At 36.8% G+C, this 16,083-nt stretch overlaps 1 protein-coding gene across 2 annotated transcripts in view; it reads left to right on the top strand.

Annotated features, from left to right (window-relative positions):
- The window catches only part of MINDY2 (MINDY lysine 48 deubiquitinase 2), an 80,464-nt gene that overhangs the window by 57,019 nt on the left and 7,362 nt on the right, over positions 1-16,083 (top strand). For both annotated transcript variants that reach the window (XM_027067368.2, XM_015070871.3), the window contains 2 exons: positions 10,060-10,233; positions 13,127-13,321. In XM_027067368.2, coding sequence (XP_026923169.1) covers positions 10,060-10,233; positions 13,127-13,321 — 369 coding nt within the window. The remainder of the gene's footprint in view (positions 1-10,059; positions 10,234-13,126; positions 13,322-16,083) is intronic.

Here is a 16,083-nt window from a genome sequence, read left to right as displayed (position 1 = left end):
CCCCTGTTTTTGTTTTTTTCATGTGAGAGACTTGGCCATGTTTGGACTCAATAGAGTGAGAAAGCTTGAAGATTCAGGAGAGGAGATAATTGATGTTAGAAGGCCCCTAAGAAGGTGAGATAGGATAGAAGTTTTCACAGGTGAAGGGGATTAACCCGTGATTGAAAAAGAGATCTGTTCATTGTAAAGGAGGGAAGGAATAGACTATGAGTACAGCTACGGGTAAATTTATAGATTTGGTGTCAGGAACTAGAGAAAGCTACTGTTTGAATGCTTCTAGTTTCTGTGTTGTTTGGAAGGCAAGATCCTTTACTAAGACTGAGAAGGTAAGTTTGGTTCCAGATTTGAAGGAGGTAGTTTGAAATAGTCTTTATAGCACCTGGGGGGAAATTCTAACCGGAGAAATTGAGGATGGTAAGTATTACGTGAATATGCCTCCTGGATGATTTTTCTGTAGACGTATTCATCAGAGTATAGGCAAAGCAAAGGTAGCTAGTTTATTATTCTACATTTGGGACTTTAAGTGGGTACAATAAAGAATAGACAAGCAAAGGAATTGAGGAACATCATTCTCTACTAAGGTAATCCTGTTTTTACAGAAGAAATAAATTGGAACAACAATCTTGGTGGCCAGTCACTAAGGGAAATACTTTACCTTTTTTACTATAGTGACCACCAAACTGAAACCGTAACACTGGTTTTTTTGCTTTTTATTATGAAAAACTGCAAACTTAGAGAAAAATGAGACTAATTTAATGTGTGCCTATTATACTGATCAGTTTCAACCATTTTGACATTTACTGTTTTCATCTATTTTTGTATTTTTGCTTATATTTCAATATACATGTCTAAACAAGGACATTTTTCTTTCAAATCACAGTACCATTACTGCATCTAACAAAATTAACTATTATTTTTAGTATTATCTAATACTCAAGCCATATTCAAGTCTCCCATTTATCTTTCAAATGGCTTTATAGATGGTTTGTTCAAACCAGGGTCTAATCAAAGAACATACATTTGGTGAAGTAAGTCTATTTTAATATCATGCAAATTTTGTGTTTTCTAGGAATCTTACGGGCCTGTGAACATATTTATTTATGTCTCATTATACTCCTCTCAGTCCTATTTCCTGTATTCCCATTAAACTATCTTTCCAATCATGAGTGTCTATAAATAAGACACTGCTTTACGTCTGGCAGAGTACCTAATGAATACATTCTTCGTAAGAGTCTGAGACATTTTCCCTCCTCATTGACCCAATGGCTGATTAACTGATTTACAACAAAATCTATAACATTTCTTTGGCTGTTGGTGTAGAGCTAAAAGCCCTAAAATAGAATACTTAATATAAAGTTTAGGAAAGGCATTCCTCCATCATGGCATCCATTAGCTTGAGAAGGAAATAGGATATAAGATTGTGACCTTCTTCTATTAAACCTGTTCAGCATTGAAACTATTATTCTCTACCACTAATTCCTGGGTTGTTAGAATTTCTGTAGTTCTTTATAAATTTGAGCCCCAGGGAGTCTGATCTAATAAGGATATAAGCAAGGAAAAATTATAAAGCTGCTTTTTCAAATAAGATATGGCTGCTTTTAATACTACATTAGGTCTTGATGACATTTCACTTTTGAAGACGCTCAGATTTTAGGGCCATTTTATGCATTCATATTTAATGATCATTTCTCATCTTCCTACCCCTGTGAACTCTTTGGAATACATATAATATAAATACAGTTGATCCCACAGAATTCCAGATATACTTTCAACAAAAAATAAATTTAACATAGAGATAGAATACTTTCTACTACAGATAAATGGTGTTTATAACTAGGAGCCTATAATAATAAATTCTGGAGTATTAAACTATATAAATGCCAATAATAAATTGGTAATGTCATACATGTCTGTAACTCTGTTATTTATGGGGCTTATTTTTTACTATGATTTGCAGAAAGGATCTTTATGCTTTCTGATACCCATGTCGTATCATATGCCATTATCATCCCCGGACCAAGCTCTACAAGGAGGAAGTCCATAGGGCAAAGGATTACCTAGGAAAGGTTGTCATCTACAATTGTTTTATTGATTGTACTATTTCTTTAGGAATTTACTAAACTCTAATTGATGTGTAAAAATCTTTTTTCATTTAAAGTCTTTCAAACTCTAGAGACATATGAGCTAGGACTTTTATTTGACCACAGGGAAGGTATATGTCTCTAGTATTTTAATGTCTCTAGTATTCATCCTTGTTCTGACTCCTCTTTTTAGGCACTGAATAGAGGCAGGGACAAATTCTCTGTTAGGTTAAACTTTTTGATGACTCTATGTAAAGCATTGAAGACTATAGATATTTCTAAAACCTGTACCTCGACAAAGTATTCTCTCTTTACTAACTTTATGATTCCATATTCATAGACTATTAGGCCTTCTGCCATTGCACAGTCACAATAGATGGGTTAGTCAAATTGATATTGGTTTTTTTTTCCTGAATACTGTCTACCAATCGACCTTACACTTCCCAACTATCTAACATAACATGATCTGTGGTTTTTATTGCATAGCTTCTCATGACATTTTCCCTAACCATAGATATTAATTGACTTCCTGTTACTGGAAAGTCCTCTTATCATTCCTAGTTTTGTGATTTACCATTACTAAATCCTGGACAAGTACCTTTGCTGTTTATTCCTATTGCTAGCAAAGTAATCAAGTACAGCTCTTGTTAGTTATTTGTTGTGATAACACTCTCCGTGATTCCTTCATTAAACTCTTCATCCGTCATCTGTCCATCAGGAACAAGTAACATATACCCCCCCCAATTTCTGCTATCTCTTATGTTACTTTGCTCCATGTACTACCACTTAATCTTGTACAACTAAACTGGGCAGATCATCTTGGCAAATCCGTATTTTGAGTATGTGATCCTATGAAGATCTTTGCTTTTCATCAGCATAACTAGATTAGGATCTGAAAGCAGCAGGAAGAGACCCACCCTAGTGAGAGAGCAGATGCTTTCAGTGCCATTCCTGTGGTTCCAGGTAGTAAGGTGACTTTTTTATCCAGGCAAGAAATTTGAAAGTATAAAAATGAGTTGTAAATAAACTACCTCTTTAGTAGAAACAGACCTTTGTAGGTCTGTTTTGCTTTTCATATTGTCTGTATAATCATGACTTTTAGATTCTTATATATATAATTATATACCTAAGATTTAATTATTCCATTTTATTCTTATGATCCTTCTCCATTCTGCTTGCTCTTGAGTAAGGTAAACTACTAATTCCTTGGCTGTTTATAGACACTTGGCTTCTAGATCTTTGGTTTATATAATGACATCTGTGTAGTTCTTTCCCCATCATGACACCCTCTTTTTTTTTTTTTTTGTGACGTCCTCTTAATCATCCCTTATCCATGTCAGCCTTCATATCCATGTCTTTTATATTCATAACTGTTTATTTTATTTATTTATTAAAAAAATTTTTTTTTAATGTTTATTTATTTTTGAAACAGAGAGAGACAGAGCATGAACGGGGGAGGGTCAGAGAGAGAGGGAGACACAGAATCTGAAACAGGCTCCAGGCTCTGAGCAGTCAGCACAGAGCCCGACGCGGGGCTCGAACTCACGGACCACGAGATCATGACCTGAGCCGCAGTCGGACGCTTAACTGACTGAGCCACCCAGGCGCCCCTAGTTTTTTTTTTTTAAAGGTGGCTGATACATCAAAAATTGTCACATTAAAAAAATTTTTTAAGGGGGATGGGGGTGAGGAATGTAGAAACAGACTAAGATAGGTGATAGATTTTACAGTGTAGGCAGAGAGATTTTCTCCTAAATGGGAGACAGGAAAAGGTGATAGCTACAGAAATTTTGAGATAGATTTAGGTGGTATTCATGAATTGAATCTTATATTCAACTAGCATTATGTGCCTTGCATTGTGCTAAACACTTTACATGTATTATCTCATTTAATTTTCACAGCTTGAGGAGTGGATGTTATTACTCCCACTTTACAACTGAATGAATAAGCTTAAAGGCACTAAGTAACTTGCCCGAGACCATTCAGAGTGTAAGCACCTCCAGTCTGACTTTCAAGCCCACACTCAACAGCTCTGCCTCTCTGGATGGATAAGAAAGCTATTTGTAGATGAGAGAGATGCTTGTTAAGTAGAAGTAAAGTTCATCTTTCAATTTATAAAATATCTTAGAAATTTTCTGGTTAAACCTACTCTGTATCACTTCATAATAAAGAAAAGAAGAGCCCAAAGACATTAAGTAATTTGAATCCAAGCTTGTCAACCAAAAATATTTGGCAGTGTTGGGATGCCTCGGTGGCTTGTTGGTTAAGTGTCCGACTTCAGCTCAGGTCATGATCTCACAGTCTGCCCCCATCGGGCTCTGTGCTGACAGCTCAGAGCCTGGAGCCTGCTTCATATTCTGTGTCTCCCTCTCTCTCTGCCCCTCCCCTGCTCATGCTCTGTCTCTCTCTCTGTCTCAAAAATAAATAAAAACATTAAAAAAAATTAAAATATATTTGGCAGTGCTTTCCACCATATTTAAAGGCTGGAATTACATAATTAATTTGTTTATACATTTGACAAGTTTTCTTCTATTTTATCAATTTACAAATTATGATGACATTGTCATGTATGTTGTTAATACAAGTAAATCATAGTCTGTATAGAACTAATTTATCAGGCTATTTTAAATGTTTATTTTTGAGAGAGAGAGAGAGAGAGAGAGAGAGAACAAACGGGAGGGGCAGAGAGAGAGAGAGGGAAACACAAACTCTAAAACAGGCTTCAGGCTCTGAGCTGTCAGCACAGAGCCCAGAGCCTGACATGGGGCCTGAACCCACAAACTGTGAGATTATGACCTGAGCCCAAGTCAGACGCTTAACTGACTGAGCCACCCAGGCACCCCTATCAGGGTATTTGAGATAAAATAGTTTTTCATTCTGTCTTTGGTGATCCAATTGCCTAGTTTTCTTTGTTTGTTTTAATTTTTTTTTCAAGTTTACATCCCAGTTAGTTAGTATACGGTGCAAAAATTATTTTAGTAGTAGAATCCAGTGATTCATCCCCTACATATAATACCCAGTGCTCATCCCAACAAGTGTCTTCCTTAATGCCCCTTGCCCATTTAGCCCATCCCCTCACCCACAACCCCTCTAGCAACCCTCAATTTGTTCTCTAGATTTATGACTCTCTTATGTTTTGTTCCCCTCCCTGTTTTTCTATTATTTTTGCTTCCCTTCCCTTTGTTCATCTGTTTGATGTCTTAAATTCCACATATGAGTGAAGTCATATGATATTTGTCTTTCTCTAATTTCACTTAGCATATTACACTCTAGTTCCATCCACATTATTGCAAATGGCAAGATTTCATTTATTTTGGTTGTCGAGTAATAACTCCATTGTATATATATATACCACATCTTCATTTTCCATTCATCTGTCAGTGGACATTTGGGCTCTTTCCATACTTTGGCTATTGTCGATAGAGCTGCTATAAACATTGGGATGCATGTGCCCCTTTGAAACAGCACACCTGTGTTCCTTGGATAAGTACCTAGTACTGTAATTGCTGGATTGTAGGGAAGTTCTATTTTTAACTTTTTGAGGAACCTCCATACTGTTTTCCAGACTCCAATTGCCTAGTTGGTAAAAAAATTATGAAAATTATCTAATGTCATTTATTTATTATTTTCATATAACAAAAGACTTATACATTGTATACATTAATACCTAATTTAAGAATTTAATATATGCATCTTGTATGCATTATTTTCTTTTTTTTAATAATGATGATATTGAGCAGTATTCCCATGATAGACATGAGCCCTTTAAATGTTTGTTTATTTTTTTTAGAAAGAGAGAGAGAACACAAGCAGGGAAAGAGCAGAAAGCAAGGAGAGAGAGAATCCCAAGGAAACTCTGCACTGTCAGCACAGAGCCAGATGTGGGGCTCGAACTCATGAACTGTGAGATCATGACCTGAGCCGAAACAAGAGTCAGATGCTTAACTGACTGAGTCACCCAGGTGCCCCTGTATTTGTTGTTTTTTTAAAAATTAGTGTTTAGAGACTAGTGAGTAAGATTGGGAGAAAGAGTCAAGGTTTAGAAAAGAATGCTTTGACTAGATAATGAAGAAAAGTGCTAGGATATATAAGCAAGAAATACTCTTGATGGTGATTTAATTGTAGACTCTCAGGAACAAATGGGCCTAAACTATTCAGTACTAATTAATACATACTTTGCTATTCTACAGTGCTATAAAGGAACTGTTGAGTAATAACCAGCATTGTTGACAGGGGACTAGTAACAGACTTTTTTGATACATGTCAAGATCTAAAAGAGGAAGAAATTGAGGCTGATGGTCCATGAGAAGACAGGACATCTATTTCAAGAAAGAGACACCATTTTAGTTAAGCTTACAAATATTTGTAATGCTATGGGTGGTAATGGCTTTCAACAAACCCTCCCAGAATTTACTCATCTTTTTTGTTGTTGTTAATGTTTATTTTTGAGAGAGACAGAGAGAGTGTGGGAGGGGCAGAGAGAGGAGGATAGAGGATCTGAAGCAGGCTTTGTGCTGACAGTAGAGAACCCGATGTGGGGCTTGAACTCAAGAACCGTGAGAATATGACCTGAGCTGAAGTCAGACACTTAACCAACTTTTTTTAAGATTACTTATTTTGAGAGAGAGAGAGAGAGAGAGAGAGAGAGAGAGAGCGAGTGAGCGTGAGTGCGGGAGGGGCAGAGATAGGGGGAGAGAGCCAATCCCAAGCAGGCTCCGTGCTGTCAGCACAGAGCCCAGTGCAGGGCTCATGTACCATGAGATCATGACCTGAGCCAAAATCAAGAGTTGGATGCTTAATCACCTGAGCCACCCAGGCACCCCCAGAATTTACCTATCTTAAAGTGTCCTTGGAGAGTAAGACTGTGGTTTCTTTTCCTAGTTAGTAGCCATTCTAATATATGATGTACATAAAATAAATTGTAAAATCTCAATATTGTATAATATAATGATATGTTAAAGTGTACGGTGACAAGTATAGGTATAGAAGGGTCAGATTTATTCAACAGTGGAATATTGGCTAGAAAGAACTTTGAGGTTTTCTCTTAAATTATTTTATCAAATTATTTTAGGACAAAGTAGACCCTGACTGGGCATTAAAAATATGTTAAGTAATGAGGATGCGTGGATGAATAAAACATGCCTCTGGTCCTCAAGGAGCTTGAAATACATTAAGACAGAGAAGTAAATAGACACACTACTACAATTCAATGTGTTAAGTGCTATGATAGTGGTAAATGCAGCATTCTATGGAATCACAAAAAAGGGTACCCAATACAAAGTAAGGAGAGATCATTACTTTCCATGATATGAATCCTCAAGCACTTAGCATAATACTGAGCATATGGTGGTCTTCAAATATTTGATTAATTGGAACCTACTTGATTTAAAAAAAAAAAAAAAAAGAGCCTGGACTTAATTTTTGCTTAAAGTGAAGTCTTTAAACTATTTATGCCAAAATGTTTTTCTTTATGAATACTTTCATGTTGATTAATTTCAATGACCACATAAATTAATCAGAGCTATGTAGAGCTAACTCTTGGATGTAACTAGTAGTAGACAACAGGATGGATTTCATATTTTAGAAACAGCTGTGCGGCACAGAGATGGACACATAGTAAATGCTCAACACTAATTATTTAGTTTTTTTAAAAAACTTCAGAGTTTATGGGGCACCTGGGTGGCTCAATCGAGCGTCTGACTTCGGCTCAGGTCATGATCTCACGGTTTGTAGTTTGAGCCCCACATCAGGCTCTGTGCTGACAGCTCAGAGCCTGGAGCCTGCTTTGAACTTTGTGTCTTCCTCTCCCTCTCTCTCTGCCCCACCCCCACTCATGCTCTGTCTCTCAAGAATGAATAAACGTTATGGGGCGCCTGGGTGGCTCGGTTGGTTAAGCGTCCGACCTCGCCTTAGGTCATGATCTCACGGTCTGTGAGTTCGAGCCCCGCCTCGGGCTCTGTGCTGACCGCTCAGAGCCTGGAGCCTGTTTCAGATTCTGTGTCTCCCTCTCTCTCTGCCCCTCCCCCGTTCATGCTCTGTCTCTCTCTGTCTCAAAAATAAATAAACGTTAAAAAAAATAATTAAAAAAAAAATGAATAAACGTTAAATTTTTTTAAATAAATAAAATTTCAGACTTTATTCACTGATTTCTTGTCATTGCAAATGAAAAGATCTCATTCTTTTTTTATGGCTCAGTAATATTCCACATATATATATGTATATATATGTATATATTTGTATCCTTTGAATAAATACCTAGAGGTGCAATTGCTGGATTGTAGGATAGTTCTGTTTTTAAATTTTTGAGGAACCTCCATACTTTTTTCCAGAGTGGCTACACCAGTTTGCATTCCCATGGACAGTGTAAGAGGGTTCCTCTTTCTGTACATCCTCACCAACACCTATTGTTTCCTGTGTTAATTTTAGCCATTCTGACAGGTGTGAGGTGATACCTTATTGTGGTTTTGATTTGTATTTCCCTGATGAGTGATGTTGAGCATCTTCTCTCATGTGTCTGTTAGCCATCTGGATGTCTTTGGAGAAATGTCTATTCATGTCTTCTCATTTTTTAACCAGATTATTTGGGGGGGGGATGTTGAGTTGTATAAGTTCTATATATATTTGGGATACTAACCCTTTATCTGATACGTCATTTGCAAATATCTTCTCCCATTCTGAAGGTTGCCTTTTAGTTTTGTTGTTTCCTTCACTTTATAGAAGATTTTTCTCTTGATGAAGTCCCAGTTACTTGTTTTTCCTTTTTTTTTCCCCTTGCCTTAGGAGACATATCTAGTAAGAAGTTCCTACAGCCTGATGTCAAAGAACTACTGCCTGTGTTCTCTAGGATTTTGATGGTTTCTTGTCTCACATTTGTCTTTCATCCATCTTGAATTTATTTTTGTGTGTGGTGTAAGAGAGAGGCCAATTTCGTCTTTTGCATGTTGCTATTCAGTTTTCCCAACACCGTTTGTTGAAGAGACTGTCTTTTTTCCATTGGATATTCTTTCCTACTTTGTGGAAGATGAGTTGACCATATAGTTGTGGATCTATTCAATGATTTCTCTAACCCTACCACCAAACTCTTTAAAGGAGTTTCTTAATTACTAAGATTAATTGTGATGAAATAACATGAAAAGCATGAATCTTGTGCAGTAATAAGTACTATATTAACCAGTGGGAACCCTGAGCAAGTAAAATGAAAGCCATATCCTTGGCATATATGAAGGAAAAATGGCTTCTAAGCCTTATATATAATACTAGGGACACTTTACATATGATTGGACTTAGAGCTAATCCATATGAAAAATTAGAAGTTGGTACTAAATTCTGTGGTAGTGACTATAAATACAAATGAATTCATTAATTAATTCAGTAAATTTAGGTTTCAACTTTATGATCACCCCACCCTAGGCCCAGAGATACAGACATTTAAAAATGTAGTCTGGGAATGATGCAGGGAAACACAATCGTGGCACAGTGTGATTCAGTGCTATAATAGAAATAAGTACCAAGTACTGTTGGTATACAAAAGAAGAACAGCTAATGGTGCAGAAAAAGAAAAAATTAGTATGAATTAGGTTAGTCATAAGCTTAATTTTTTTAATAAGCAGGCAATGGGATATCATTTTGTTGTGACTCTGTAACATTTGTTACCTGATATGTTTTTAAGGAACTTGTAGATTATATTTCTGTTATATAAAATGAGATTATATACCCCCAAAGGCTATTTATAAGTCATGTGGTAGTTGAGTTTGCCAGCAGCTTCCCAAATGTCATTATACTATAATATACCAATTATGAACTATATTCAAACCCAGGTTGACTTAATTCAGTGAAATAAGATATCTACTTTGTCTGCCATTTATTATATCTAACTACTAGGAATCATTAATATGCTATAAACATACAGATGATGAAATTTCCCGTAAATATTAACCAGTTTTGATCCATTTAACAGTCTTTTTTCTTTCTTATTAAGGGTCTACTGTATTTGCTGGTAACAGACCAGGGGTTTCTTACGGAAGAAAAAGTTGTTTGGGAAAGCCTACACAATGTGGATGGTGATGGAAATTTCTGTGACTCAGAATTTCATCTGCGGCCTCCTTCAGATCCTGAAACCGTATACAGAGGACAACAGGATCAGATAGATCAGGTAGATTTGCTTTCTTTTCATATCATTTAAAATGCTCATTCCTTTTGGGGCACCTCAGTAGCTCAATCATTTAAGCATTCCGACTCTTGGTTTTGGCTCAGGTCATGATCTCCCAGCTTCATGAGTTCGAGCCCTGCATCAGGCTCTGCGCTGAGAGCGCAGAGCCTGCTGGGGATTCTCTCTCTCCTCTCTCTGCCCCTCCCCAACTCGTGCTGTCTCTCTCTCTCAAAAGTAAATAAATAAACTTAAAAAAAATTAAAATTCTCCTTTCAAATGTGAATTCAGTTATCCAAAACTTTTGAACTAAAGATTTATTCATTTATATACTTGTGAAATTTTCCTGACATTTTCTAAATCAGTAAATGATCATTTTACGTGTTGTACATTGACTCTACACTTTGGTTCAGAAAGCCAGTGTATATTGAATTGTGAAGGTCATGGTACAGAGTTTGAATTTTATTTTAATTGTAGGGAAGATATGGCAAGTGTTAAACATGGAAGTAAGATGATCTACCTTTTTTAAAGGCTGCTATGTGAAGAATGCATAGGAATTACACAGGTATAAATGGAGACTAGCAATTCAAGCGAGAGGTGATGATGGCTGAGCACTGGCGTTAGAGATGAGATGAGTACAGATTTAAGATATATTTGGGTAGTCAGAAAAAGTAGAAAAAAGAGTCTTGAAGATAGCATGCAGTGGGTAAAAAGTAAAACGTATGAAGTCTTAGAGTCCAAGGTAAGCAGACATTTACAACAAGTGCTGCTCAAGTGAGTAGAATTCTCATTAAGAAGTGAGACAGATGAGATCTTTGCCTGCTATAGGTTGGCAGGCTTGGAGCCATAGAAGTGTTTACTGTTGGAAGTGTAACAGTGATATGACTTCTTCCCTGACTGAGGCAGAAAATTGGTCATGTTGAACAGTTGGCACATGAGTCTAATGCTGATAACATCAGATGCCGATAACAATTTAAGTAGATAAGATAGACTGTTCATTTAGCCAATATTCACTGAGCTGTTGTATTCCTGGTACTATTAACAAGCTCCTGGGGACTCACAGATAAATCATATAGTACAATCCTCACAATTCTATAGTCTAACAGAGGCCGATATTTGACCAATTAACTATTATATGTCATCCTCTATAATGGCAGTTGCACAGAAGAATACTGGATTCAAAGATGCTAATGTTTCTTGGACTTTTAGAAGTTAAGTATCCAAACAGCTATAATAATCAACGTACGCATTTTCCTTCAGAAGCTTTATGGGGCTATTTAAAATATATATATTACTTGAGAAATGTGCAAGATTTTTCTAACACTATATATAAAAAATATCAGAGCAGAGGGAATGAAGGTAAGGCAATAGATTGCTACAGTAGTAAAGATGTAAGATGTGAGAAAAAAGATACATGATACTCTCTGTGGAAATAGCAAGGAAAGAGTGGATTTAAGACCTAGGGACTTGGCAAAGAGCAGTTTGAAGAAGTGAGAAAAATTTGAAGGACAAATTCTTCATATTAGTAAGATATTCATGCTAGATAGTCCAAGGTCTTCACAGATAACCACCTTTTAGATATTTTCTGTGGGTGGTTAATATTCTCTTATTTTGAGGATAGACTGGGAGAGATAAACAGCGTAGTCACGTTTCATTCAGTACTAATTCTTAATGAATGTGGGTGTTAAGTATTTTTAAGTTTACTCATTTATTATTTCTGAAGGAAAGAGAGAGTGTGTGTATGTGCACGTGCTCAAGCGGGGAGGGGCAGAGAAAGAGGGAAACACAGAATCCGAAGCAGGCTCCAGGCTCTGAACTATCAGCAGAGTTGAAGATGGGGCTTGAACTCAAAAACCATGAGATCATGACTTGAGCTGGTTGGGTGCTTAAGCAACTAAGCCACCCAGGCACCCCAGATTATACAACTTTCAGCCGAAGATGCATCACTTTTTCTCAGAGGAAATAATTTGGGTATGTGGGAGATGGGAGGAAAAGGTGTTTAAGTAATTGAATATGCCTGTATGTTGGAAAACTGTTGCCTTTAAAAATCATGTTTTGGAAGACCATTTAATAAATGATTTGGGGAAATTCTTATTTTAAAAAAAAGTTTTTTGACATTAAATGGGGGTTGGAAGATGTGTTTGAGTTTGTGTGTTAATGTAGAAAAAGCTAGGTGGATATATATCAATTGTTAATAATAGTTATCTTTGCATAATGATATGGCAATTTTAACTTATTTATGCTTTTTTATTTTGTTTCAATTTTCTGCAGATGTGTTTCTTTCATAAACCGGGCAAGGTTTATTTTATTTTTGTTTGTTGGCTCTATGCCCAACATGGGGCTTGAACTCACAACCCCAAAATCAAGAGTTGCATGCTCTAGACAGAGCCACCCAGGCACCCATAGGGGGAGTTTGGTGAGGGTTTTTTTTTTTTTTTTTTTTTTTTGGTTTTGGTTTTTAGGGAATTGTTTTTTTTGTGGTTTTTTTGTTTGTTTGTTTTGCTTTCATTTAAGTAGGTTTCATGCCCATTGCAGAGCCCAGTGCAGGGCTTGAACTCAAGACCCGAGATCAAGAGTTGGCCAAGATCAAGAGTTGGATGCTTAACCCACTGAGCCACCCAGGCACCCCTAGGGGAGTTGTTTTTAAAGCTTTCTTGAATGCTTTATATACTGCTTCTAGAAATAATTTTAAATGAATTCCAAGAATATTTAGAACAATGGCAGCATCACTGAAATTGTAGCTCTCAAACACTTAGATAGCTTTAATTTTTATATTTAAGCTCTGGTATGTTTTTTAAAAGCCATTCTCATAGTTTTGTAGGTACAACTTGTGCATTTACACTTACCAGTTCTTGAGTGAAATCGCATGGCTGAAGAGGTTTATAATTTAATTTCTTAGGACTATCTTATGGCATTATCTCTACAACAAGAACAGCAGAGCCAAGAGATCAACTGGGAACAAATACCCGAAGGAATCAGTGATTTGGAACTAGCAAAGAAACTCCAAGAAGAGGAGGATAGACGGGCTTCTCAATATTACCAGGAACAGGAACAAGCAGCAGCAGCTGCTGCTTCTGCTTCTCCACAGGCCCAGGTAAAAGCTAGGATTCGTGCCAAGATAAGTATTTTAAATTAGGTATTGATTCTTCAATTACATTAGCATGTTAGCACCTGTGGATTTTATGGCATTGTCCTAAGTTTGTGTTTATCTTAATATACTTCTTATTTAGTAAAATTATTTTTCCTGAGATTCTGAGGGCAAGATTTTTCAGTTAAAAAATTTAATTCCAGTAGAGTTAACATAGTGTTCTATTAGTTCTAGGTGTACAATTTGGTGATTTAACAATTCTATGCATTACTCAGTGCTCATCAAGCTAAGTGTTCTTTTAATCCCCTTCACCTATTTCCCCCATCCCCCTCTCCTCTGGGAAGCATCTCTGTTCTCTATAGTTAAGAGTATTTTGTTTTGTCTTTGTTTTTCTTTGTTCATTTGTTTTGTTTCTTAAATTCCATGTATGAGTGAAATCATATGGTATTTGTCTTTCTCTGACTTACTTCACTTAGTATTGTACTCTCTACCTCCATCCGTGTTATTGCAAATGGTAAGATTTCATTTTTTTTTAATTTTTAAAAAATGTTTATTTTTGAGAGAGAGCATGAGCAGGGAAGGGACAGAGAGGGAGAAACAAAGAATCCAAAGCAGGCTCCAGGCTCTGAGCTGTCAGCACAGAGCCCATTTTGGGGCTCGAATTCATGAACTGCAAGATCATGACCTAAGGCAAAGTTGGACACTTAACCGACTGAGCCACCCAGGCAACCCAAGATTTCATTTTTAAAATGTTTTTATTTATTTTTGAGAGATAGAGCATGAGCTGGGGAGGGGCAGAGAGAGAGAGGGAGGCACAGAATCTGAAGCAGACTCCAGGCTCTGAGCTGTCAGTACAGTGCCTGATGCGGGGCTCAAACTCGTGAACCGTGAGTTCATGACCTGGGCTGAAGTTGGACACTCAATCAACTGAGCCACCCAGGTACTCCCATTTTTTTAATGGGTAATATTCCATTGTATATATTTACCACATTTTTAAAATGTTTATTTTTGAGAAAGACAGTGTGTGAGTGGGGGAGGGGCAGAGAAAGAGGGAGACACAGAATTGGAAGCGGGCTCCAGGTTCTGAGCTGCTAGTTCAGAGCCCAACATGGGGCTCGAACTCATGAGCCATGAGATCATGACCTGAGCCGAAGTCAGATGCTTAGCCCACTGAGCCACCCATGCGCTCCTGTGGCACATTTTCTTTGTCCATTCATCTACTGATGGACCCTTAGGTTGCTTCCATAATTTGGCTATTGTAAATAATGCTGCAGTAAACATAGGCATGCATGTATACATTTGAATTACTGTTCTGTACTCATTGGGTCAATACCCCGTAGTGTATTACTGGATCATAGATAGGTTACTTCTATTTTTAATTTTTTGAGGAACCTCCATACTGTTTTCCACGGTGGCTGCACCAATTTTCATTCCCACCAACAGTGCACAAGGGTTCCTTTTTCTCCAAATCCTTGAAAACACTTGTTTCTTATGTTTTTTTAATTTAGCCTTTCTGACAGGTGTGAGGTGATACCTCATTGTGGTTTTGATTTGCATTACCTGATGAGTCGTTGTCATCATCTTTTCACGTGTCTGTTGACCATCTGTTTGTCCTCTTCGGAGAGATCTCTGTTCATGTCTTCTGCCCAGTTTTTAATAGGATCATTTGGATTTTTTGGTGTTGAGTTTTTTAAGTTCTTTATATATTTTGGATACTAACCCTTTATCAGATAAATCACTTATAAATGTCTTTTCCCGTTCAGTAGGTGGTCTTTTGGTTTGATTGCTTCCTTTGCTTTGCAGAAGCTTTCTATTTTGATGTAGTCCCAATAGTTTATTTTTGCTTTTGTCTTCCTTGCCTCAGGAGACATATCTAGAAAGATGTTGTTATGGCAGACAAATTACTTCCTGTGCTCTCTTCTAGTATCTTTATGGTTTCAGGTTTCACATTTAGGTCCTTAATCCGTTTTGAGTTTATTTTATGTATGGTGTAAGAAAGTGGTCCAGTTTCATTCTTTTACATGTAGCTGTCCAATTTTCCCAACACCATTTGTTGAAGAGACTTTTTCCTGTTATATATTCTTTCTTCCTTTGTCAAAGATTAGTTGACCATATTAACTGTGGGTTTCTTCCTGGATTTTCTGTTCTGTTCCATTGAGGTATGTGTCTGTTTTTGTGCCAGTATCATACTGTTTTGATTGTTACAGCTTTGTAATATAATTTGAAGTCTAGAATTGTGAAGCTTCCAGTTTTGTTTTTCTTTTTCAAGATTGCTTTGGCTATTTGATGTCTTTTGTGGTTCCATACAAATTTTAGGATTGTTCTAGTTCTGTGAAAAATGGTGTTGGTATGTGATAGGAATTCATTAAATCTGTAGATTGCTTTGGGTAGTACAGACATTTTAACAATATTTATTCTTCCAATTGGTGAGCATGGAATGTCTTTGTTTCTTTGTGTCATCTTCAATGTCTTTCATCAGTGTTTTATAGTTTTAGGAGTATAGGTCTTTCATCTCTTTGGTTAAGTTTATTCCTAGGCATTTTATTATTTTTGCTGCAATTGAATCAAATTTAAGTTGTTAATAGCTCCAAAGAATATCAACCAATTGGAACAAAGTCTTCTGTAAAAATTCCAGGGCAGTATGAAGTACTACTGGTAACAGGGTACACTTCAGAGCCAGATAGACATGGATTGCATTTCCTGCTTCTGTATCCCCTTACCAGGGGGATCAAAGTCCCCTTCCTCTCTCAGCCTCATTTTCCCTATCT

This window comes from Acinonyx jubatus, chromosome B3 (assembly GCF_027475565.1).
Source record: "Acinonyx jubatus isolate Ajub_Pintada_27869175 chromosome B3, VMU_Ajub_asm_v1.0, whole genome shotgun sequence".
Lineage (NCBI taxonomy): Eukaryota > Metazoa > Chordata > Mammalia > Carnivora > Felidae > Acinonyx > Acinonyx jubatus.
The sequence above is the reverse complement of the archived record's forward strand: the minus strand, read 5'-3'. Positions and strand labels throughout refer to the sequence as shown.